The following is a 25,805-nucleotide window of genomic DNA, read 5'->3' as shown; positions in this document are numbered from 1 at the left end:
TTAGCAAGCAACAACACAATTATTTGAACAGCAGAGAAATCATACTTCTCCACTTCATACTTTCTTGCTGGCTATCATTACACAAATCGAGTATCATCACCATCAATCAGTAGCAGCATACAAGCGCCGGTAGATCACAATGCCTCTAGTTAAACCCACGTAATTAAACAATGAAACATTGACAAATCTCCTAAAACTCCAAAATAGCCCATGTATATTCGTCCATTGTCGAAAAGATCAATCCCGCCGATAACAGCTCATCACCCGCTTTGACAACCTCCGTCGATGGTAAGCCCAACTTGGCAGAAATATTCTGCATATGAAGGCCCTCATTGCTCTGAGGTTCATTCTTCAGCAAGTTATACACTCTTCGCGCTGATGCCGACATGGGTGGAAGAGGTCGGCCGCCGGCTGCTGCACCACTGTAATCATCATCACCTTTCATGCCACCAGCAGTATTACCACCAAAGCCAGAACCCGAAACGGCCCCGTTTGTATCGGTACCCTTTTGTGGAGGACCGTGTTTGAAGAATAGATGTATTGCCGTCGCTTCCAGGAAATGTACATGTATCTCATTCACGTCCGACACAGGTCGCACATTATGCGCTCCCAGGAATCTCTTATTCCCGAAAACCTTGACCTTGCCAAATACCTTCACAAAGCCGTTCAATTCCACCTTTTTGCGAGTACTGTGTTTGACTCCCTGTCCATCAACGTCCATATCGTCTTCTATACGCGCCGTGGTAGAGTCGACCCATTGTTTGGCTTCGATTTCGCCGGTGCCGTCGTCGAGTTTGTACGTTATGTTTGTGCTTTGTGTGGAGATGTTACGGACTTGGCCAATGCAGTAGACGGATCCGATGTCTGCACCGTCGATTTGGAAGGGTGCTTCGGGGTGTGCTTGGGTTGCTTCGAGGATTTGTTTGATGGTTACTGGTCTGAGGGTTGGGTTTTCGCCTTGCTACACACAGTAGAGTACAGTCAGAATCTAATAGTAGATGCGTAAATTTAAGAGAGGTGAAATCGTACCCTTCCACCGGCAGGACTGTTCACCTCGCCAGGCATAAAGCCTCCTCCTCCCGTACCACCTTGCCCGCCATATGAAGTGGTTGAGTAGTTTCCGTAGCCACCGTCTGTATCATTAGCATAATTCACACTCTTTGTCTTGTAAACAAATCAGACATACCCATTGTAAAAGTTCAGTCTCTTGATCTAACGTGGTGAAAATGAATATCTGAATGAAAAGGCAAGTGTTGATTTTTCCATATATCTGTTTTGGGCGATCTCGCGGGGCGGGACGTGTCGCGCGTCGTGGATGGCCGTGGGCGGTGATAAGCGGCAGTACTTATCATCTCCTCACCGCCTTCGGATATCAATCAATTTTTCTGATAGCGCCAAAAAAAGTCTGAGCGAAATGTTCTTCTGTCCATGAGCACGTTGCTGTTGCTCCGACAAAAAAAGAGTACGCACAATGCCTCACCGAGCGGCCTCTCCGGCCTTATCGGAGAACGAGTTTGATATTTCAAGTTCACTGTTTAAAGGCAATGCAAATTCCGACTCCGAAGATGGTTGGGACTCGAAACCGAACAAGAGGCAAAAGAAAAAGCAGCCAGTTATTCCTTCTGCAAGTTTGAATCTATTAAACGAAGATAACGACAATGTTGACGGCGAAGATGATGAGGCATTTATTGCCGCAACGCAAGCAGCCGCTAACCGAAAGGCTTCGAACCTCAAAGGTCGTACCGTCAAAAAGGGCGGTGGTTTCCAGGCCATGGGACTTAATGCTCAACTCCTCAAAGCTATCGCACGAAAGGGTTTCTCGGTACCGACTCCGATTCAGCGAAAGACAATCCCCGTGATAATGGATGATCAGGATGTCGTGGGTATGGCGCGAACAGGTTCTGGAAAGACTGCTGCTTTCGTTATCCCGATGATTGAGAAATTGAAGAGCCATAGTGGGAAAGTCGGAGTGCGAGGTTTAATTATGTCGCCATCTCGTGAGTTGGCTTTGCAGACTTTGAAGGTTGTCAAAGAACTAGGCCGAGGCACAGATTTGAAGGCAGTTTTGTTGGTTGGTGGTGATAGTCTGGAGGAACAATTCGGCCTGATGGTCGGCAACCCTGATATTGTCATTGCAACGCCTGGTCGATTTTTGCATTTGAAAGTGGAGATGAACCTGGACCTATCGAGTATCAAATATGTGGTCTTTGATGAGGCCGATAGATTGTTTGAGATGGGTTTCGCTGCACAGCTGACCGAAATTTTGCATGGTTTACCTGCTACTCGCCAGACTCTACTATTCTCAGCAACACTTCCCAAATCATTGGTAGAGTTCGCCAGAGCTGGTCTTCAAGACCCCACCCTGATTCGTTTGGATACCGAAGGCAAGATCTCACCCGATTTGCAGAATGCATTCTTCACCGTCAAGACAGCGGACAAGGAGGGAGCCCTACTTCACATTTTACATGACGTGATCAAAATCCCCACCGGTCCAACCGGCGTTTATTTTCGTTCAAACGAAGATGATGAAGAAGAAGAAGACGGAAGGAGACCTAGGAAACGCAAGCGTTTTGATTCCAACAAAGCTGGAAAGCATACTGAGTCGCCTACTAAGCATTCCACGATTATCTTTGCTGCTACGAAACATCACGTTGATTATATAGCTTCTATGCTGCGCGAAGCCGGATTTGCAGTATCGTATGCATACGGTTCCCTTGATCAAACGGCAAGAAATATCCAGGTTCAACGGTTCAGGGCCGGAGCCACATATATATTGGTCGTCACGGATGTTGCTGCTCGTGGTATCGATATCCCGATTCTAGCCAACGTCATCAACTACGATTTTCCTTCTCAGCCCAAAGTTTTTGTTCACCGTGTTGGACGAACGGCGCGTGCTGGACAAAAAGGTTGGAGTTATAGTCTTGTTCGAGATGCAGATGCTCCTTATCTTCTTGATCTGCAATTGTTCCTGGGCCGAAAATTGGTTCTCGGTCGACCGGAAACAGAACCGAATTTTGCAGAAGAAGTAGTTATTGGAGGCTTTCCACGGGATACTCTGTCTGGTCACTGTGAATGGGTTACAAAGACACTGGACAATAACTCCGACCTTCAAGCCCAAAGAGGTGTTGCAAACAGAGGAGAGAAACTTTATATGCGAACGAGAAACGCAGCATCACTAGAAAGCGCCAAACGAGCAAAAGAAGTTGTCACTTCTGATAAGTGGACGACAGTGCATGCTCTCTTTACTGAGGAAAACAACCAGATGGAAGTTGAGCGCGAAAAAATGCTTGCTCGTTTAGGTGGATACCGGCCACAAGAGACAATTTTTGAGATTGGTGGCCGTCGAGGAGGTAAAAAGGGCACAGACGAGACTTTCGAGACGATTAAGCGAGTGCGATCTGCTCTGGATAAGAAGAAGAAACCATCAGCTCCCACGACGGAGACTGTTGATGCCAATGCTGATGAGAAAGACGACGTTGAGATGGACAATGGGTTCTCCGATGAAGACGACGAAACCCCTAAGGATAATCTGGATAATATGTCGATGGCCTCTGAGTCCGATCTCGAAGTCACATTCTCACAGTACTCCCAATCCAATAAAAACAAATCCAAAAAGGGCTCTGGCGCCGATGCCACCACATTCCAGAATCCAGATTATTTCATGGCTTATACGCCCGCTGACGCATCTCTTGTCGAGGATCGCGCCTACGGAGTCCATTCAGGCTCCAGTTCCAACTTTGCCCTCGCCTCGCGTGACGCAACCATGGACCTGACCGCGGACGAAAAAGCCGGTTTCGGCGAGGCACAATCTTCAATGCGCTGGGACAAACGACACAAGAAATACGTCTCTCGACGCAACGACGAGGACGGATCTCGAGGCGGCTCAGCCCTTATTCGTGGTGAAAGCGGTACCAAGATCGCTGCCAGCTTCCGTAGCGGTCGCTTCGACGCCTGGAAAAGGGGCAAGCGAATGGGTCGCATGCCTCGCGTCGGAGAAATGGAGAATACCACGCTTTCTGGTGATCTGAATGCTTCCATCTCCGGAGGACGGAAGTATAAGCATAACAAGCAACAAGCGCCGAAACAGTTGGATAGACTTCGTGGTGATTATGAAAAGAAGAAGAAGAAATGGGATGCTGCGAAAGATGCTGCTGCGGCTGCGGCTGGTGGTAATGAAGCTGCCGGTAATAGAAAGACAAAGAACGAGATACGGAATAATGAGGATATTCGAAAGGCGAGAAATCTCAAGGAGAAGAGGAGGGAGAAGAATGCTCGGCCGTCTAAGAAGGGACGGGGAGGGTTCAAAGGACGGCGGTAGAAAATATGGTGGATCCTTAGTGACAGCCACAGGCTACGAATATAAAATATCTTGCATGATAGATACCTTTTTCATCTGGAGATGTAATTCTCAGTTATACACAGTGTAGAGGAAAATGTACTCGGTCATCTCGTACCGATTTACTTGATATGTATATTGAACATCACCAAAAATCAAACTTTAACCTATATTAATACTCCGAGATCATGTATATATAGGCTACTTGTGTAGCAAGGGCTCAACTTCTCCCAGACAAAGAGTGGTATCATAACGAACGAGCAAGAAGTGGTGGATGGTAAGGGAGATGTGACCTGCTGATATCCAACTGTAGTGTTATATCTCTCACATCCGACGAATCTCCTTCTCGAGCAAATATTTATCAAAAGTCTCGGTACCGAAATGGCTCCACCACTCAAATAGCATAGTGTTGCAAATCAATTTGAACCAAGGAGTGAATTTGAGCGCGGGGTTGGCAAACATGCTCTTGAGCTCTTCGGGGGTAACGTATTTGGTATCTTGGACTTCGTTGGGATTGGGTATGACATCCACGTCGGCTTGGATGAAGAGGATGTAGTCAACTATAAGCAAATAAAATTAGCATTGGTCGGTCATTTTTGTAAGTAGGGGTAGGGTGGCTCACTCTCGTGCTCTCCCCATTTTCCATCGCTGGGGGCAAGATAATGGATTCGAGTCAGAAATTTGAATTTGTCGAGAGGGACTTGCTCGGCTTTGATTCCTAGTTCTTGGTCGAGTTTGCGTATGGCGGCTCTCTTTACGCCTTCAATGGCGGCAGATAGCTCCGCGCCGGTCTCGCCTGCGATTCCGAGGGGGTGCTACAGATTCACGCATTAGCGGTCAGCCGTATTGAGCGAAAGAATGGGAACGGACTTACCGAGCAGCAGGTATTCGTCCACAAATCGGGGAAAGTAATCTTCTCAGCAGCTCGTTGTTGAAGCAACAACCGATTTTGCGAGTCGAAAAGGAAAACGGAGAAAGCACGGTGCAACAGGCCGCGGTTAATGTTTGTCATCAAATGGCCTACACAAATCAGATTGAGAGGAATCAGCAAATGGTACTTTTTTTGCGGCGCGCAACGGGTGCTCAGGAAAAGGGGGCAAACGTACAAGTCTTCTTGCTTGCACTGCCAATCGGCTTATCGTCATTGTCCAAAACAATACAGACTTCCTCCATCAACCGCACCTGCTCCTCATCGTAGCCATCAAGATCACCACCTTGGCGCACGGAGGGGTCGCTCGAAGAAGGAAGGATTGAGCGGGCGAGAGATGTATCGACGTCGGGGAAGAGAGTAGCGACGTTTTCTGCCGTGATGGCGACGTTTTCGGTGACGGTTGTTATTGAGCTCATTTTGCTAAAATTCGGGAGATATTACGATATAGCAGGTAACAGGTAAGGAAGCAGAAACACGAAAGGCGCTCAATTGTCGAGGTCTATACTACGTATATGCATTTCTGTTGGAGGGGTTCGGGGAACATATTTCTTTGTTCGGGGTTAGGCCTGCCCAATTAGGGTTCGCACGCCACTGTTTTAAGCCACAGCGCCCCTGGTCTCCACAGACCGTGGCTAGTGGCCCGGTGCACGTGACTGGGTGCTATCAGACTTGTCTTTTTCACTCATTAAGTTATCACCTTTTTCCTCAATACCAGATTCACACTATGGTGGGCGATACAGGAAGGAAATACCATAGTCACCCCATAAAGAGACAATATGTCTCTGGTATCACAGGCTCGGAGCCCGACGCTTTTCCATTCAGAACGAACTGAGACCGAGTCACCAATATCACAGATAATCTTGTGTGATTGAGCACAGCACGATCAGTCGGTCTCCTAGTATACTCGTAGGTATTGCATGCATTCTATCCTGAAATCGATGATCGATAGATCATCTTACTGCCACGCCCTGGCTGCTCTTTTGTACACACAACGATGTGCAGAAGGACAGCCGAGGTACTCCGTATCTCCCCCACAACTTCATCTGCTTTACCCCTAACCACGGGGACTGCGGACTCCGGTGTACCATAGCTACTTAAAGGGCTGCGTCACCCCTGAAGCAACAGAGCCAGCCAGGGCAGGGGTCTTGGGGTTTGTAAATTACTTTGCTCCTCAGATTTATTTCGCCCTTTTCGGACAGTCGCATAAGCTTGGCATCGCCTTTTCCAATGTCATGTTCATAGCTTACAGAGTATTCATTCTGGCCATCAACCGATCAGACCCAATCCAGCCAACAGCATCCTGATGTCGACGGATGATATACATCTTACTCCAGCCCTCGAACGGGTGACGCTGCTAGAGCCTGGTGGTGCGAGTTTAATTTATGCAAAGTCAGGGATTGCCAACTGAAAATGGGCAATACTCTATCCAATGGGCGTTTATCTTTTTTTCTTCTTCTGCTTTTTCTGAGTTCTGACATCGGTATTCCGTGTAGTATTAGTTTGTTGGGAGGTAGGCTAAGAAACACTTTGACTCAAAAGAGGCTTGAGAGGACTGGGTATGATCTCAAAGTGATTAGATCTTGAGTTTATCTAACTACCTAGTTAACTAACTAGCTAGTTAACTAATCAACTAACTAACTTAGTTAATCCAATTGATGACTCACCCTAAACGCGCCGCGTTTACTGTTCTTCTTGCTTATCCACACAAAATGCCAATGTTTCACAGACAACACGATAAGTTGGCGTGCGCTTCCACTCGCCAGCCTTGACATAATTGGCAGGAACAAAAGTATTTGAATAAACCAAAGGATCAACGCCAGATTAAACTTATCAAGCAATCAGTAAGAAACGCGTCAATCATGATTTGCCTGAAAACCCTCATTCTATTCTGCCCAATAGCATCCACTGGAATCCGTACCTCCTGCACGATGTCACCTCGGAAGCACAGGATGTCCATTTACTATGCAGCTGTTATCACGCCTCTAGTCCATATCCTCCTTAGTATCCCCAGTCTACTGTTATGCTGTTATGACCTGAGTGGGATACGTAATGAGTATCTAAACAGAATGACTCGCCATATGCCAGGAAACATTTTTCGAGCATGCCCCTCATTCGTATTTTGAAAAGGCTTCAGTCTAGTCCCATTCATTCCAGAAATGTATAGACTATGTGCGAACCCGTGAAGATCTCGAGTCATGCATGCGCCTTTTTCGACAGCTTTTATTACTTGCTTTTTTCCGAGAAGAAGTGCGCCGTAACATAGACTTCCGGAGACAATTGTCAGATTAGCTGCAGAAAGTTTCCCCAGTCCCAAAGATTCAAGTCGGGAATACCAGGATCCTTGCTGAAGGGTTTTCTGGGAGCAGTACTAGTCATTCTGGGAACCAGGGTCCAGAAGAGGGGGAAAAGAAAGAAGAAAAAAAAAAAACCAAATCGCTAAACGCGCGCTCCGTGCCCCTCTCCTATCTAGTGAAGAAGATACTTGACCCTGTAGATTGGCTTGTCGATGATCACTTCAGTCCAAACCATACTGTTCGCCTGATCCCTGCACGAGGAATTGCACTGATCGTCAACATGTGTTTTCCTAACAGGTGATGATGAATGAGGGAAGGAGGGGGGTTCTGATTGAGCTAATTGGGCGCTTCATGTTAGGGCATGCTGCCCCTAAGTGTTGAGCCTGTGGCGCCGACGGCGGCTTCCTTGTTGCTTACACGTGCAGTTGATCCAAAGTAAACCCCGACAGAGACAAGCATACATGGCTTTGCCCCTTTTGAGTATATACTTGGTGTCGTAGGACAATCGTGATATCGGGTAATTGCTGTTTTGACGTGTCTGCGAGCTCAGGAAGGTGTATTCGTAATCTGTATGATAGTGAATTCCAAGATCGTCGTGAACCTATAGCTAATACATGCAAATGCTGCGCGATATCTATCTATGATGTAACAAGATCGGAACGAATTCCGATTCAGAAGACCAGCTTCAACTTTCCCACTGCGATGGGCGTGCCATAATATATATACACTTTATATATAAAGAAACTGTGAGACATGAGAGATGAGGTACGAAATAAACCAAAGATCAAAAACTTCAACGTAGCAAACCGCTTATTGCTGCATAAGACGAATACCAGTTCGTCAATAGGAGCGGCTGAATCTTCCCGGTCGTAGAATCGATGGTAGATATATCTGGAAATTGTTCCAGTCCCAGGGTAATGTAATCGGGTACCCTCAATACTGGATACTTGTACAAACGTAGTCGTCCGTTGTCACGAAGGAAATTGCTGAGCGTACTGAACCGCATGCACCAAAGATCCGTGTTTTCCCGTTTTCGATCTTGGCTTTCGCTCTGGACAGCCATCTTTTTGGTGTCTATGGATCTGAATTAGTACTCCATGTCTCTGCGATGAAAGGGAACTTGAAGAACCTACCTGTGCATAGTATCCAGTCTACTATATTGTCGCCCACACAGGTCACATGTGAACCTCTTCTCTCCGTCATGGATCCTCTATCGAACGTGGTCAGTAAAGTTTTAATTCGTCGAGTTCATGTCATAGGATAGACTCACTGTCATATAATGCCGCTTCAAGTCCGTTTTCCGCCCAAAGGTCTTCCCACAGCTCCTGCAAGGATGTGCCTGTCTATTGACTGGGTTATGGCGTTTGAGATGCTCTCGGCAGTTGGAACGTCGCGTAAAAACCTTATCACAAAGCGGGCAACGTAGTTCGGGGTCCAACTCAGCTTGAGCCTGACCTCGAGTAGCTGATTTCTCTCTGCGACTTGATCCAATCTCTGTGGTAAAAGCACTAGGAGAGACCGATCCGTAATAGAACATTTCTTGACTGGACTCAGAGCTTGTAATTGATTCAGTTTCATGTGATGGTGATCGCTCCAGGGATTCGAGATGCGCTCTCCTCGAAACTGAATTGACGTTCTTGTCAATTGTTCTTCTCTTACTCTCCGCGTTTTCGCCCGACAGTATAGGCGAGGGCCATGTGTTTTCTGAAGGACTGGGATGATGTGTTCTTTCAGGTGTGCCGACGTGAGATTGAGGTGTCATTGGCCACCTCCTTGAAGGAATCTGTACATATTCTGGGTGGCGATTCTGATTGACATCATAGCCGGACTGATAATAAAGCGCTTGGACCTGTCCGCTACTCGAGTAAACAGGGTATTGCATCGAAACCGGGTCGATCATAGAAGGATCTGTGTATTGTTGGTTTTGATAGTACGTCAATCCGCTGTAGTCCGGTGCGCTCACTGTAGTATTGTAGCAAGCCGTTGTGCCTGGTATGGATTGATCTTGCCAGCCGTGCGCGGAAACCGATGGAGTAAGTGGGAGGCCATGAGCCATCTCATAAGAGAATGTTGACTGATGCGCATATTCCTGTGGTTCTGCTTTGACTTGCACCGAGTCAGACGAAGTCATGTAGGGGTCGTTGAAGTCGAACATATTCGCAGAAGACTGTCGCCCTCGCTGGCCTGCGGCGGCCGATCGCTTCACAGAGTCATGCATTGTGTTGGAAACAGCGAATGGGCCGCAAGATCCTGAGCAGCTCGTTGGTGGCGTATATTGAGCGAAAGGAAGAAAAAATAACAAACGAGAAAGACGTTATCAAATCGCGTAGCGGAAGTGGTTGATGGTCGTGTTTGCAATATCAACTCGTTTGAAGAATGGATGGAGTGATCCGAGTGACAAACAATCTATATTTATAAGTAAAGTTGAGCTAAAAAGATGAGGTGCAAGATGAAAGGCGGGATCCAGAGTTGGAGTTATATGGCACTTGCAGCAGTAGCAACAGGTGACGACGCCGTCCGGATAATTAGACTGGGGGCATGTCCAACTGATGGTGCCCTTGCAAGGGCTAGTAGCGAGTCAAAAAGTGCAGCATGACAGCATACACACAAGGCAGACTCTGCATGAAGGAGGTTTTGCTGAGTTTGGGCGTTACTCTTGCATCAGTCAAATAGGCGCGACAGGTACATTTGATACATGCAGGATGGATGGAGCGGTGCGATGTGGTGGCAGCAGCGGTATGTATCGGCGACCAAGCAAAGCAGATTTTCAGCGGGTCCTGAAGGGAGGGGACAGGGCTGGACTGTCAATGGATGCGCAGAAAAGCACTAAAACAGAGTGGGAATATGGAGATATGTGCGGTGGGAAAAAAGACCGTCAGCTTTAGGTCAGGTTTCCAGGATCAAGGGGGGGGGGTGGGAGCCAACGATTTTCTGGAGTTGCGCCAGGATCCACGGTCGCTCATGGAAAAAGGCTTGAAATGCCTGCTCACGGCGGGCCGGAAACACCTGTCTAGCAGAGCGACGGAGTGTGACTCTCTCATTTTTGAATGATTCTTGAAGCAGTTTAGTTCGGACCCGACAGTCTGGATAGACTAGTTAAACGAGGCGGCTGTGTGTCTGAATGGCAGAGATTGTCGTGCTGCCTGGCCACCAGACTGCCAGCGTGCGTCACTAGCCAGCTGCTCGGAGGAATCATTGCAATGGAGACTGTATAAGGATGCACTGATAGGTCGAGCTGAGCACATGAAGGTGTGCGACTTTCCTAAGCTGGCTCTAGCTCGCAGTTGCCCACTTGACGCTAGAGAAGCAGACGAAAAAGAGAAAAGGATCGAGGGGGAGAGAGAAAATGAAAAAGAAGAAACGAGAGAAGATCTACGCGAGTGTCATGAAGAGTTCTGAGGAAGATGAACAAGAGGGTGTTGTTGTGTCGTTGATTTAGTCAACATTTCATTTTGTATGCGGTTAAGCTACCTGCGTAGACGGAAGGAAGGAAGGACGTGACCCTAACCCGCTTTCTGGCTTTTCCGCCTGTACAAGATCCAAGATTGCCTAGGGATGCAACCACCTTTTTTTTTTTTTTTTTTTTTCTTAAAAAAAGAAACAACCACAGTTCCTTCGAATTACACATTACACGCTTCGGATACATTTCATGCAAACATACATCCGCGTTTCTTCTTCCTGACGGACATGCCAGAAGCTGCGGTCGTTGCGATACGTCACGGTCGGCGTGGAAATTAGCGCTTCCCCTCCCTGTCCCAGCTGCTCAGTCGCCAGTCGATTTATTCCCAAGTCTGCAGGAGGATGCCCCTCGGGGTCAACTCTCTTCCCGATTTAATTACCGTAAGTAGCTTTCTTATTCTTTTACGTTGTCTCTGGACTCATGCTAATACGTGGTAGTTAGTAGTTCCAGGCGCAGGCTGATGCATCTGTCTCTGGAAACACGCATTAACATCCTGGTCTTGGTTTGCATGGCTAGACTCCTCGGGACAGCAGAAGCATGGAGCAAGGAATACTGAGAAATAAATACATCACTCCATATGTACACTATCCAGATTCCTAGCTAAGCTCCCCCCCTCTCTCTCTCTCTATCTCTCGCTCTCCACGGTTGACCTTTCTTGTTTGAAGTTAAGCCAGTCCGTTTAACAATTTTACCAAAACGTTCTCGATGGGCGCGAACAGGCACGACCCACACGGTTCGGAACGGTTGCTCGATCGCACGATGAGTGCCCAATAGGCGGGCTGCCGGGTCCCCGGAGACTATTGCCGGCCACGGAGCAAACACAGATTTGATGGAGTTTCGTGCAGATTGGTGATAGCGCAGCCGACGAGGGTCCTTGCAAAACCCTCTTCAGCAGGCCGTTTTGACTGGTCAGACCCATTCGACGAGTAAACATCAAGGATTGAAAGTGAAGAGTTACTTTCAATGTGAAATACAGCCAGACGGCGTAGTATTCAACAACCAACAGTCAATTGCTCGGATTGGTATATTTGAATCCTCTAGGGGTGTATACAATGCCAGCGACACGAGGTCAGCCATCGCCAGAACATCATACATCGCGATGATCTTAGCAAATAACACATTACCCGGCGGCAGCTAATGGTTCCGAAAAAGTTAATCGAGAGTCTGATCTTCAATTAGCGGCCGCTCCTGCTGAACAATTAACAGTCATGGTGTTTGTAGTACTTTGTACACTAAATAAACACAAAAGGGTGACCCATGGTTGGTTAAGAGCATTCCGCTAGTCAATATCCTCCCGGCGTGCCTTACACAGTCTATGGACGCAATTGATGGAGACAAGCTCGGATCATTGGTAGTCTCTGATTGAGATGAAAATAGGAATTGACGCAAGGCTCACTCGCACAGGAGTTGTTCAAGCTGTCCAGAATGACGAAGGACAAGAGAAACATCCTGTAAAGGACAATCTATAGTTCTGGGTTAATAATCACCAATTAACCATCCGCTTCTTCCTTGACCGGCGCTTGCGTTCGGCTCAAGGCATTGGAAGCGCTTCGCCTCACCAAGGGTGGAACAGTAGAAAGACTACGAGTAAGACAGGGCTTCTATTCTTCTCACCAACGTGACCTAAAGGGCATGCGACTGTCCAGTTGCTTGATGTTTGTGCCAAAGCAAAGTGCCACGATGCTGTGACGGGGCGGCAATCCACGTTAAACCATAACGGGATGCGGGCGGGACTCGAACTAATTTAGACCGTTCAAAAAACAAGCATCGACAGCCAATCAATTCTGGAAAAATCTCAGAAACTTGATACTGGACAAGTAACAGCCACACTTTACATCATCAGTGATACTTTGACAACCAACGAATCCAGCCACTGAGAAATATATTTCAAAGAGTATCTACTACAATCATCAGAAAAGGCGGTGCTATGGAGAAAGCGTTGCGGAGCTGTGTCAGAAACGCCATCATGATAAGCACTCGCACGAGATCCACAATTATAATGGTTCGTCAATATCTCTTGCATCGAGCATGGATCACGAGATTATCATTAAATGTGGTCAAGGAGTCTTTGGTAAGGATCAGTAAGGGATGTTCATCGTCTAGAACGCCTTATTTTTAGTACAGGTACCAATTTTAACACAGCCTGGGTCTATAATGTCGTGACAACTGATCAACGATTAGCTTCAAAGTGAAGCCATCCCCTGCCTTTCAGCACGCGAATTCGTCTCAGCCGTTTCTACACATACTATAGTGAGACACGGGGGCTGTGTTAAACGGCAGAAGACGCAAAGAAGGTTCTTCGAAACAGGGTCCACACCGACAACAAGTTCGATAGCAGTTTGGTAGACCGCACCAACTCCATGTTTCATGCAGTTCCCAAGGTGGAGCACTGCTAAAAGTAGCGGTCTTCTCAGTTACCCCTTGCAGACAAATTCGGTACACCTAGGGGTGAAGCCGAGACGAAAGTTCAGCTGTATGGTTCCTAGGATGAACCCTGTTCTACGAAAATACACGCCGGTCTGATCCTGACGCCGTGAAGTCTGATCCTAGAGCGATGGAAGGCACATGAAATGATCAGCCAAGGCAGATTCCTGATTCTTAATGACTCACGAGAGAACAGTCGCAGCGTCGGTTCTATCATCTGGATGACTTGGAGCTACGATTTTCGCTAAGTTGAGGAGTAATGGTAAGATGAAGTATGCCATTGACGGGCAAAGGCCTTGCCTAGTGAGTCATTTCAGATGCACGTGATAATCTGGTTGTTCTGAAAGAGCTTTATTCGATATCTTTGACGCGTAATTGACCAAGGGCACAAGAGCGGCCGCCACTGACTTATTTCAACCATTTCCTGCAATGTCAAAGAGGTAAGTTTTTGGTAAGAGTGTGCCACTAACAAACTTCATAGCAATGGAATTCCATGAGATGAGAATATCCCTCTGTCGATACGCTTAGATGAATTTCAAATTGCGAGTTGTTGAGTCATCCCTCGATACTCGCCTCAAGCTGTAGAACAATGTGTTTGCGGTCCTGAGGATAAAAAGCTCTTCGCGATAATGACCTCTGAGTCTTGATACACTGATGCACATTGCATTACCAAGTCGTTACTTCTCACCAAAATGTATTTTTACTTCTTTTAGATAAAGCTCGTGACGGCCCGTAACACTTATCCACGAAGGTATCTTTGTCCTCGACAGTTAAAGATAAGAAGATTTTGTCTTGAGCGCATACTCGTTGTTCATTGTTTCGTGTGTTGATCATTTTCGATCGGGTTTACTAACCTTCAAGCCACTCCGGCAGCTTTTGAGCTTGATATATATCCAGATAAACCTTGAAACATTCGAAGCGTCAGGATAATGATTGGTTTCTACCGTTTATATACTTGAATGAACCTACTGAATCTGAACGATATTAAATAAAAATAAGATAACATATTCATATATCCATATCCATAATTCATACAGGAGAATGCCCGTATTATAGGAGTAAATTTGTATATGTATACTTTGATGATTCGGTGACCAATCAGAATGCTCGAGTCGCGAACCGTAGGCAACGCCTGACGTCTTGCCATTCTCCACCCAACCCGGAACAACCTCAAGTCAATATCAGAAACACAAACCCTTGAATAACGGCGACAACTTTTCACAGAACTTGGATCCATAAAGGTTTGCTCATCCCCAGAGGTACATGCTTCACATTGAAGTCCTTTACTGCGGTGGATGATGTATGCATACCAAACATGATTTTGACGATGATATTGGTCCGCGTGTATTACCTTCCCGACGTATAACCACTTCTCTTGGACTTACTCTCCATTCCTCTCATAATGGGTCAAGGCTATTCTTTAACGACACTGTCGGCCGGCTCGGCCGGCATCGATGTCCCCGAGCTCTCCGACATGGTGTATGAGAAATCCCTGGGTTCCGCCCGATTCATGAAAAGCATCAGAGCTCGACAGCGAAATGGTCTCGCATTTGTCAAGGTTATCATGAAACCTTATCCTTCCATGCAGTTAGACCATTATGTCAAAGAAATCACACGTAAGTTCATGACTTGGTTCTTATGTAGTTGCTGAATACTGCTTAACTTCCTATAGGTGAAAGGGAACTGCTGGCCAGCGTCCCGAATGCCCTCGCTTATCAGCGAATTATTGAAACTGGAACTAGTGGATATTTGGTTCGCCAGTATATTCACAGTTCTTTATATGATAGATTAAGGTGAGTCTCCTCCGGATCAATGTAGATGCCTCGTTTTCTCTAATGGATACAGCACGCGACCCTTTTTGGAAGACATAGAGAAGAAGTGGATTGCTTTCCAACTACTGTGCGCACTTCGAGACTGCCACGCCCAAGAGGTTTTCCACGGAGACATCAAAACAGAAAATGTTCTTGTTACTTCTTGGAACTGGCTTTACCTATCCGATTTTTCATCTTCATTTAAACCGACCTTTCTCCCAGAGGATAATCCTGCCGATTTCTCTTTTTACTTTGATACTTCTGGTCGACGTACTTGCTATCTCGCTCCCGAGAGATTTCTAGAAGCAGGCGAGGAACCTGGTGATAGACAAGTCAACTGGGCAATGGACATATTCAGCGCTGGTTGCGTTATCGCCGAACTTTTTCTTGAGGCTCCCATATTCACTCTCAGTCAGCTCTACAAGTACCGGAAAGGAGAGTATAGCCCTGAACATAGCCAGCTCTCTAAGATTGAAGACTCTGATGTCAGAGAGTTGATACTTCACATGATTCAAATCGACCCAGAATCGAGGTACTCCGCAGAAGAATATTTGAACTTTTGGAGACATAAAGTCTTTCCTGATTATTTCTACAGCTTCCTTCATCAGTACATGTCTCTCATAACCGAGCCAGCACTAGTGAGGGCACATGTAGATGTTGAGACCGGGAATTTTGGAGAATCCGATGATCGAATTGATCGACTCTATCTAGACTTTGACAAAATATCCTACTTTCTAGGGTCTACTCCGGTACCTGTCAAGGATGGATCAAAGTTGACATCGGCAAACCTGATCAACCAGGCTCTTCCGGTGCAGTTAGATTTACCTAATTCACAGCACGAGGCTTCGAATCTGGAGCCTCAGGAGGGTGCTTTAATTTTCCTAACAGTGGTCGTTTCAAATCTAAGGAACACGTCCAAAGCATCTTCGAAAGTCAAGGCCTGCGACTTGTTATTGGCATTTGCTGAACGACTTCCGGACGAATCGAAACTTGACCGTATTTTGCCCTATGTGATGACTATGCTGAATGATCGATCGGACGTGGTCAAAGTTGCTGCGATACGCACTCTGGCACAACTTTTATCATTAGTTCAAGTTGTTTCGCCAGTCAACGCGTACATCTTTCCGGAGTACATCTTTCCCAGGTTGCAGCCATTTGTTCCCGACTCTTCTTTTGACCCCAGCCCTATGGTCCGAGCTGCCTATGCGTCCTGTATCTCCTCACTAGCGCAGTCGTCCCTTAGATTCTTGGATATGATCCAAGCTCTTCGGACCGATACACGCCTGCGATCAGTCATACCAGCTGGCTCTGAAGCTGATTGGACCGAAGAGGCAACTTTCCATAACCTTTATGACGTGGCCAGGGCCGATCTTCTTGAGTATTTCGAGATCCACACGAAAGCTCTTCTAACGGATGGTGATCCTTCTGTTCGCCGCGCTTTCTTAGGCTCCGTGTCGAGTCTTTGCGTCTTCTTCGGCAGTACAAAGATCAACGAGGTCATTCTGAGCCACCTGAATACTTACCTCAATGACAAAGACTGGATCCTCAAATGCGCATTCTTTGAAGCTGTCGTTGGCGTCGCTGCTTACATTGGCAGCACAAGTCTCGAGGAATTTATCTTGCCGTTGATGGTTCCGTCGCTCACCGACACCGAGGACTTTGTCGTCGAACGGGTTATTCGATCCATGGCGAGTATGGCAGATTTGGGTCTATTCCAACGATCAACAACTTGGGAGCTGCTCAATATTGTAGTGCGGTTCTTTGCTCATCCAAGCATCTGGATCAGGGAAGCCTCTGTTTACTTTGTCGTTACATGCTCCAAATACCTATCATTCGCAGACAAACATTCCATTCTCACGCCACTGATACGACCATTTTTGAAAACCAACATCATCACCGTGACGGAAGGCGAAATTCTCGATGCTCTCAAACGTCCATTACCAAGGAGTATATACGACATGACAATTATATGGGCTCAAAAGACAGAAAAGGGCAATTTCTGGAAGGCGGCTAGTCGGGAGAGCACTTTTAGTCTGACTGGTAGCGACGCCAATATCGGTAAAAGATTCCCGAAGAATGTATCTCTTACCGCAGTATCAAAGAATGAAGAAGATTCACAATGGATAATAAGATTGAAAAATCTTGGTATGACCCCAGAAGACGAATTCAAAGTGCTTGTCTTGCGAGAATACCTGTGGAGAGTTGCTATGAAATCGCGCAAAACCTCTGATGCGACGGGGCCGACCCCATTGAACGATATTTTTACTCTCACACAATATGGGATTACACCACAGACCGTATTTTTTGACAAAAACCAGGACGTTAGACAACGAATGGTGCCAGTGGACAATGTATCTAGTCCAGCAAATCAGGAACCGAGATCTCACACGATCGCTGACGCACTGCTTGATGCATCGACAAATGTTGAGTCAGCGGCACGGCGCAAGCATCAGCGATCAGCAACTCAACGGCCGAAAGATAGCAATCCAGCGCGAAGGAGCCTGGCGATTGCGGGAGGCATGAGAACCGACTCAGAGGCAGCTTCTACTTCATCTTCACCGATAATTCAGCCAGCTTCACATGATTCGTCGACTCCCAACTCAGATATAGAGCGAGTGACAACTAAAACTTCTGTGGATGCGGACAGGGCGTCGGATAGAAGCAGTATAATGACTGAAACCGACTCTCTATCACGTATCAACTCCCTGAACAGAATCGAGAAGAAGTCCGGTGCTATCAATCTACTGAATCGCAAGGAAACGGCCAAAGCTTTCGCTGAGACTAGTATGAACTCGATAAATGCATTTGGAAAAGTGGATGTTCATTCTCAGCAGGCGAAAACTTCTGGTTCGCCTTTGGCAATGGCCAGGGATTTGAATCCAGCTCAACAGCCAGTAACACAGCGGTATCGCGCCGGACATTCGTACAAGGGCCGTGACCCGCGCATTTTGAGGCTGCTAGATGATGTGTTTGACGAGAACTACCCCACGGATCTTTTTGATCTCGGTCCGTATGTTAAGGAGATTGATTCCCGGCGTCCAATCCGAAGAGCTAGTGGCGAAGAAAGTGACAAGCCTTGGCGACCTGAAGGTGTGCTCGTTGCACTGTTTGGTGAACATACTGGACCGATCAATCGGGTAGTTGTTGCACCGGACCATGCATTTTTTGTGACCGCCTCGGATGACGGCACTGTCAAAGTCTGGGATACAACACGATTGGAGAAGAACTTGACCCCCAGATCACGACAGACCCATCGTCATGCTCCCGGCACCAAAGTAAAATGCTTGACGTTCGTTGAAAACACCTATACATTTGTCAGTGCTGCAACGGACGGGATCATCCACGCGGTGAAGGTTGACTACCAGAACATCAACGAAACAGTACGATATGGGAAACTGCAGGTAGTTCGACAGTATCAGCTACCAGAAGGAGACGATAGCTCGGTTGAATATGCGACGTGGATAGAACATTACCGGTCAGAAGCTCAGTCGACGTTGCTCATCGCTACTAACACATGTCGCATCTTGGCACTTGATATGAAGACCATGTTGCCACTGTATACATTGCAAAATCCCGTTCACCACGGCACACCGAAAGTGTTTTGCTCCGATCGTAAACACAGTTGGCTTATTATTGGTACATCACATGGCATCTTGGATTTGTGGGACTTGCGCTTTAGAGTGAGGTTGAAAGCGTGGGGTCTTCCGGGGGGCACTACGATACACCGACTGCAAATACATCCAACGAAAGGTCGTGGCCGTTGGGTCTGTGTGGCTGGAGGGAGTGTACATGGGAGTGAAATCACGGTTTGGGATGTGGAAAAAGTCCAATGTCGAGAAGTCTACAGAGCAGCATCGGCATCGATTACGGGAAGCAGCCCGTCTACACCAAACGGTACTCCCAGTAGCCATCGAACATCCGTAATGAATAATCTGGCTGCGATGAACACGGTGACTAAAAGTTACGAACCATGGCGCGTGGATGAGGATCGCCCTGAAGGAATGCTGAGCCGATTCGCCAATACATCTGCTGCAGGAATTGAGCCGAATGTTAACCCAGCATACCCAAACTCTTCGAGTCTGGGAGATCCCAACGGCATATGTGCTCTGCATGTAGGATACGATATGCCTGCTGATGGCAAGGAAAGTACGAAATGCGGCTTTGCAATATCAGCAGGATCAGATCGCAAAGTACGGTTCTGGGATCTCGTTCGGCCGGAGCTATCGAGTGTTGTCAGTGGCTTGGACTCTTCTTCCTCCGAGGCGGGCGCTGCCGCCAAACCGCGCTACGAGACTGTGCAACCAACTACAAGTCTTACGGTCACGACGGAATACTGGCCCAACCTCGCGGCAGTTGGTAGCAGTGGTAGCGGCGGACGAAGCGGAAGTTCTTCTGTTAAGAAGGGGCATAGTGCGAGTGCTTCACGTCCTCCTCGTAGTACAGTGATTAGTCTTCAGCAGCAGCAATTGTTGAAGAGTCATCTAGACTCGATTCTGGATGTGGCTATTCTGAGGGTACCGTATGGAATGACCGTGAGTGTGGATCGGGCTGGGATGGTGTATGTGTTTCAGTGATGTATTCAAGGATATAGTTGTATTAAGTCATGGACTAATAATAATCAATACGTATTTAATGCTGCTTGTGAATTATGTCGAGTCTACTACCAATAATTCATTGATTGTCGTTGTGTTGTCATTTATAGTACCTACCTCCTACTACTACATACAGTTACGGCCAGTTCGTATTAATTAAACAGGGTTAGGGTTATCATTAACGAATCACAGCAAAAAATTCAAGGCCCCTGCAGGATTCGAACCTGCGCTAGCCGGATGGAGAAGTGTTGATAGGAGCAAAAACAAGCCCCCTTTCACATTGTGTCAAAACCGGCTGTCCTAACCACTAGACTAAGGGGCCGTTATGCCAAGGCTGTGCCTGTTCGAAAGACGTGACCAGTAGGGATCATTATCTCGTCTAGCTACATCTGAGATTGTCGGCGAAAGATGTTTAGAAGGGAACCATGGACCATTGATGATAAAACATCGAAACCCAATCTCACACCGCCTAACGCCTGGAATCTTGCAAATACGTGTGGATGGCCGTCCCTTGCCACATGCCAGGCTACCTAATGAATTCCGAGTCATTTAAAAGTTTTATGAACCACTCACTACTGCATCATGCACATGTCATGTATGTCCTACGGTAAATGCATGCAGGTAGACGGACGCGTATTGATTAGAATTGTGATGAATCTTATCCGCGAGGGATGGGCGATGGGACGTGTATGGAAGTGAGGCCAAAAAAGTTCGATGCATCGCGCGTCGCGTCAATCATGTTGGTGGGACAAACTAGGGATGGATACGATTCACGTTTCTTCTGCCTTTTATGTAACTAGTAGTCTAGTAGGCCAAGTGATTTTTCAACACACATATCTAGCTATAGACATAGCTGTGTTCAATCTCGTCATTTCGACTCAATTGTAATTGCCCCTCGCTCAAGCTACCAACCAACAACAACCCCGGTAAGGTAACCCTGTTCAGCTCTCAGCATAAAATTCTCCTCGAGTTCGCTCTTAGCCAGGCACCAGCCGCACTTGTACCACAGGATCAAGAACTATGTGCTCCATCGACCACTAGACAGGCATGATCCGTCGATCCTTTCTGGTCAAGGACGAGTTTTGGTGGGACCGGAACGGACCTTTTTCTTGATCGTACGAACCATGGATCTTACCTAATGTTTCGTGGTTCATAGTTACGTAGTATGATCGAGACTCGACAGTTACGGAGAATGTGTGGTGTTTACAAAAATATGATATAGCCCACTAAACACCAACAAACTTTGTTATCTGTGCTAGGACGGAGTACTCGGCACAAATAGAAAAATAGATTGATCATTTTGCAGCACGGAAAATTCGTACCGTAACGTCTTTTTTCTCCGAGCGGCAGGCCAATCGAATCCATGGATGAGCTCGAGTGGGGCCGGAGAGCCGGGAGCTTGGCGGGTTGTATTCATGGTTCGCGTGATACGTAAGAATACGTCGGTGGGGGTCAGGGGTTTTGCTGCCAGATGAGGGTAAATATGACTGGAGCGGACGAATTTTTGGGTGATTTCAATACGATTACGAGGGACAGTGTTACTACGTACTAGTACGTAGACACGCACTATTGCAGATGCTAATATTTTAGCTTAGTATCTGAAACACTCCTGAGCATCTACGGAGGAGGCTATCAAGAGGTTTGCATCGATTTCCGAACAAACAGTTATGCGTTTTATTTCTTGATTCTGAGGTTTTCGTGATTGGCAGTCGCGTGTGCAATTTCGATTTATCTCCTCTACAGAGTCCTGCCGAATAGTTCGTAGTATGTAGCCAAGAGATTGCCCACCTTGTACGACTTAGAACCCTGGCCGAGACAACAGCATTGTGTCTGTTCTGCTGCATCTGCATGCGGCGCGATACTTCACTCCCGCGAGCTCTGCATGGTTCTGGCTCATGAAAAAGAAAAGGAAAATCGAAAATCGTTCGGACATCCAATTGCATCTTCTACTCTGTAGTAAAGAGATCTTTCTATTGATAATCTGGCGAGTCGAGAAGCTCCTCAAATTCAGATGAATATCATCCCAAGCTGCCATATTTGAGAGTCGAGACAGCATCTCATTCTCCAGTGCGGGCTACCACCACGCTAAAATGCATTAACAGAGGCTAATATCGGCTACTGCAGCGCCAAGTGGGCTGTCCCTATCGTCGGCCAACCAGCACTCGCAACCCCTGAAGGAGACCTGCACGCCTCCTTTGTCCGCGGGCCCCGCTGGCTCTCTCGTAGCGGTTGACGCTAAGCCCGGCCAGGCACCTTTTAATGAGCAAGTAGTCCCACGCGCTCAGCCATTGGCTGCTAACTCAGCATTTCTCGCACTAAATTTTGCTAAGCTGCCAAACGCCCAGAGTCACCCTCTTGCCCTCAGGTACCACTACCACCGTACCAGTCCCGCTGCCGGTTGGCTCTTCCCCTCTGGCACTGACCCTCGTACTACGAAGACTCCCCTAACTCGCTCTGCTCGTTCTACTCTCTCTTCTCTTCTCTCCTTCCCATAGCCCTTCTCTTTGTTTGTATGGAGTATCCGTTCTCTTTATAGTGCACAAGATAGACAGACCGACTATCTGTCCCTCTTTGTGTGCTTCGCTCCTCATCCCATATTGATATTGATATCGCTATCACTTCTCTCTGATCCTTCCGCAGGCTCGAGACTCATCCAGGAGATGTGCGTATAGCCTCACGCTGGCTGTGAAATAGGTGCCCCCTTTCGTTGGAGCGTCTACTGGACACTGTCGGAAATAGAAAAGTCTCCCCCCCCGATTTGAGATCACCTTCACTTCTCGTCCCCCGAATCATCGATAACGACTGCCACTCTTTTCTTCCTTTCATCAATTAACACAACCAACACAAAAATGGCACCCTCACTCAGAGACCACTCATCCTTCGTTCGCCCGTCCACCCGGGACCGGCCCGTGACTAGAGACCAGGCCGACAATTCTCTCGTTATTCCCAGTCGCACTTCATCTTTGCATTCTCGTATCACCCAGCCAATTCCCTCGACATTGAACTTGAAGCCCGCGCAGCGCACGCCAAAGACCTTGACACATGCCTACATGGTCTGTGGTGTTGGCCGTGAGCCATCTCAATGGGTCAAGGCGCCGGCACCAATTCAGGGGAAAATTCAGCACATGAAGGGCGCCGTGGGCCAGTTCTGGTTGCCCGAAATTCTTGGTAGCAGCCCACGGTTGGAACAGGATAATGAGATTGCGCGATCTTTGCATGCCGCCATGAGGGTAAGAGTTAATCCTTGCAAGAGACGGAGTGAATGCTAATTATCTCTACAGGCATGTTTCCCTCATGATGTCGAAATTTGCACTGGTAAATCACAGCCCCACTGCGTCCACCACTCCTTTGTTCTGCAGCAGGACTCATCCCACACCCTGTACGGCATCGCACTGCGTGTGTGGTCTCGTGCTGATGAGAAGCGCGCTGAAACTATTCGTGACCTACGCAAGAAAACCGAATCCGACTATTACGACAATCCGGACGAGACCTACTGGATTCCATACTGCTTGAGTTTCCTGTCTCGTTATCCGCTTTATGATCTTCTGGGAGATTACCTTCGCGGCATGTGGATTCACTGGAACAAAGCCACCAACCTGTTCCATGCCGAGGAAGTCTCCCGCATTCTGAGCTTCCCGGCTCCTCGCCTTAACGACTTGGTCCGAATTGATATGAAAGATTACGCGCTCTGCTATCAATTCCCCTCCTCTCCAACTGGATTCCAGAACTTCTCCATGTGGCCGTTGTTCAACTGTCTCTCCATTCCCAACATTGTAGGCGTTATCGAGGCAGCTGTTTCCCCAACTCGCCGTATCATCTTCGTCAGCCACTATCCCGCCATGCTTACTATTGCCGCTGAGACTATTCGATTCTGCGTTCGTGTTTATGAGTGGAGCGGCCTCTATGTGCCGGTGGTTCATGCTCGTCATGCCAAGGAACTTGTCGAGGAGCCTGGCCCATATATTCTCGGTATCTCTCCTGAGTGCCGTTCCTTGTTCACCGCGCCATCAGACGCTTTGGTTGTCGACTTGGACCGCAACTTCGTCCTCACTTCTAGCCCACCTAACGTTCTTACTCCGGGCCAGCGTACCAAGTTCATTAGCCGCCTGACCCAAGCCCTGAACGGCGAAGTCACCCCATCCGGCGTGCCTCAGCATTTGCGTTCTGCATATGGCGGCGGCAAGTTGATCCCAGCGGGTCAGATTATTGTGATGAAGGGTGAAGTGGAGAGCGTACAGGACCCTGCCTGGTGGAACCAAGATGCCGTTATGAGCGTCACCGACCACGTTTGCGAGAAACTTGTAAGTCTGTTGAAACTCTTCTCTCGTTACAAATACTAATCAGCACAGGGACGCAACACTGGTATGAAGGCCATCTTCGGTGGCTCCGTCAAGAAGCCCCTCATGGCCAAGGTCTCGATGAGACACTTGAACGAGATCGTCCGTGAGCGCAACCAGTACTCGCGCGATACAGTGGAAGCTTGGCAGGATTTCATCAACCTCAAGGGACGCATGGACACCGAGTTATCCAAGGTCACCAAGCGCAACAACTTCTTGGTCGAAGAATTGGAAACTTGGAAGCAGCAGGTAGGATCCTTCGCTGTGATTTTGATCATACGCTTCTCATTACTAACCCTGTTTAGTTTCTCAAATTCCAAGCATTTGCTGAGCAGCTCACAAAGGAGACTTCCGAGCTCAAGGTCAAGATCGAAGGACACAAGCGCGAGAACCGCCGCCTTACTGGCCTCATCGACACACAGAAGGATGACATTACTCGTCTTACTCTTCGTCTCTCTGGCACTGAGAAGCAGCGTGATGACGCCTTGGAAGCCTTGGTTCTTCAGCAAGAAATCGCAGAGGAGCTCGAGCGCGAACGTAAGCGCAACCAGAAGGAACTCTCAGCTATGGAGCACCGAACCTCGACTCTCACTCGTCAACGTGACGAAGCCCAGAGGATCGTGGTGCACTTGCGCAGCCTAATTGATGGCCAGACCCACCACATGGAGCACATCATCCGAAACCTCGCCAGCTCTACTGACCTTGGCGAATATATTGACCAGGCTCTAGAAAACTCAGCTCAAGAGTCCACTTCTGCATCCTCACCTGTACGGTCAATGACTGAAAGCCCCAAGTCTATGAAACGTCTATCCCGACCTGGCTCTCGTGTCCGCCTCTCCAGTGCATTCAACAGCCGCTCTAGCAGTGCAAGCGACAACATGAGCCCTGAGATGGAGTCTGTTATGGACAAGGCACAACGACGCCTCTCTCAGATGAGCATGCCTGATGTCGCTGACCGCTACCTGAAGGATAAGACTGATGCTATTGCTGCTATTATTCGCAACATTAGTGAGCAGTGTGCTGCTGCCGTCGAGGGATTGCACCTTGCCCAAGATGCCGAGAATGAGGAGGCAGAGGCAGCTAAGAATGAAGCTCACCTTGCACCTTCTACCTCTGGCACTCGTGAAGAAGGCAGCGAGGCCGGGGAGAGCGAAAGCGGCTACCTCCATGCTGACAACCGTGCCTCCAGCATTCCACCAACACCAGATCTTGTGCACAACCGTTCGAGCACATCCATGTCAATGGTCAGCACATCGACCATTGCTGAGCGCTCTAGCCAGCAGTACAACCCTGGAGAGATCCCAACCAAGATCGTAGAAGATGAAGATGAGCACCTTCATGGAACGGAGGGTTTCGTTGACCCAACTGAAGTTCCAACGGTCTCTAAGAAGCCCAGCCAAGGCATTATCCATGCCCCTGCCTCACACATCGTTTCGTGAAGCTGATTCAAGGCTCAACTTGTACGCGAAGAGAACGAATAACGCGATCGCAGTGGCAACCTCGCATGGTAGTCGCAAGCTTTTCGAGCTTCTTTTTGCAGGCGTAGACGGTTTTTTGCTCTAGCTTTGTCGCCTTTTTATTTCTTTTTTCATCTTCTTTTCATTTCTTGTTACATCTCTT

The 25,805-nt window shown here is 47.8% G+C and overlaps 6 protein-coding genes across 6 annotated transcripts; 3 read left to right on the top strand and 3 right to left on the bottom strand.

Annotated features, from left to right (window-relative positions):
- Positions 1-190: 190 nt before the first annotated feature.
- On the bottom strand, positions 191-1,190 carry EYB26_008408 (uncharacterized protein; the record flags this gene model as incomplete). The annotated part of the gene is made up of 3 exons (XM_054267663.1): positions 191-961; positions 1,030-1,133; positions 1,187-1,190. The coding sequence occupies 3 exons, from the start codon at positions 1,188-1,190 to the stop codon at positions 191-193; spliced, it is 879 nt and encodes a 292-aa protein (XP_054123638.1).
- A 281-nt stretch (positions 1,191-1,471) lies between these two features.
- EYB26_008407 (uncharacterized protein) lies at positions 1,472-4,318 on the top strand (the record flags this gene model as incomplete). The annotated part of the gene is made up of 1 exon (XM_054267662.1): positions 2,171-4,318. The coding sequence occupies one exon, from the start codon at positions 2,171-2,173 to the stop codon at positions 4,316-4,318; it is 2,148 nt and encodes a 715-aa protein (XP_054123637.1).
- Positions 4,319-4,660: 342 nt separating this feature from the next.
- Positions 4,661-5,683, bottom strand: EYB26_008406 (uncharacterized protein; the record flags this gene model as incomplete). The annotated part of the gene is made up of 4 exons (XM_054267661.1): positions 4,661-4,896; positions 4,959-5,151; positions 5,211-5,356; positions 5,443-5,683. The coding sequence occupies 4 exons, from the start codon at positions 5,681-5,683 to the stop codon at positions 4,661-4,663; spliced, it is 816 nt and encodes a 271-aa protein (XP_054123636.1).
- Positions 5,684-8,532: 2,849 nt separating this feature from the next.
- EYB26_008405 (uncharacterized protein) lies at positions 8,533-9,779 on the bottom strand (the record flags this gene model as incomplete). Its single annotated transcript, XM_054267660.1, has 3 exons — positions 8,533-8,635; positions 8,695-8,771; positions 8,832-9,779. The coding sequence occupies 3 exons, from the start codon at positions 9,777-9,779 to the stop codon at positions 8,533-8,535; spliced, it is 1,128 nt and encodes a 375-aa protein (XP_054123635.1).
- A 5,068-nt stretch (positions 9,780-14,847) lies between these two features.
- Positions 14,848-19,830, top strand: EYB26_008404 (uncharacterized protein; the record flags this gene model as incomplete). The annotated part of the gene is made up of 3 exons (XM_054267659.1): positions 14,848-15,061; positions 15,118-15,238; positions 15,291-19,830. The coding sequence occupies 3 exons, from the start codon at positions 14,848-14,850 to the stop codon at positions 19,828-19,830; spliced, it is 4,875 nt and encodes a 1,624-aa protein (XP_054123634.1).
- A 2,867-nt stretch (positions 19,831-22,697) lies between these two features.
- EYB26_008403 (uncharacterized protein) lies at positions 22,698-25,624 on the top strand (the record flags this gene model as incomplete). Its single annotated transcript, XM_054267658.1, has 4 exons — positions 22,698-23,078; positions 23,130-24,149; positions 24,198-24,434; positions 24,491-25,624. 4 exons carry the CDS (start codon positions 22,698-22,700, stop codon positions 25,622-25,624), a joined length of 2,772 nt encoding a protein of 923 aa, XP_054123633.1.
- Positions 25,625-25,805: the final 181 nt, after the last annotated feature.

This window comes from Talaromyces marneffei, chromosome 6, assembly GCF_009556855.1.
Source record: "Talaromyces marneffei chromosome 6, complete sequence".
NCBI classification, from domain to species: Eukaryota; Fungi; Ascomycota; class Eurotiomycetes; order Eurotiales; family Trichocomaceae; genus Talaromyces; species Talaromyces marneffei.
Note: the sequence above shows the minus strand (reverse complement) of the source record. Positions and strands in the feature narration are given on the sequence as shown.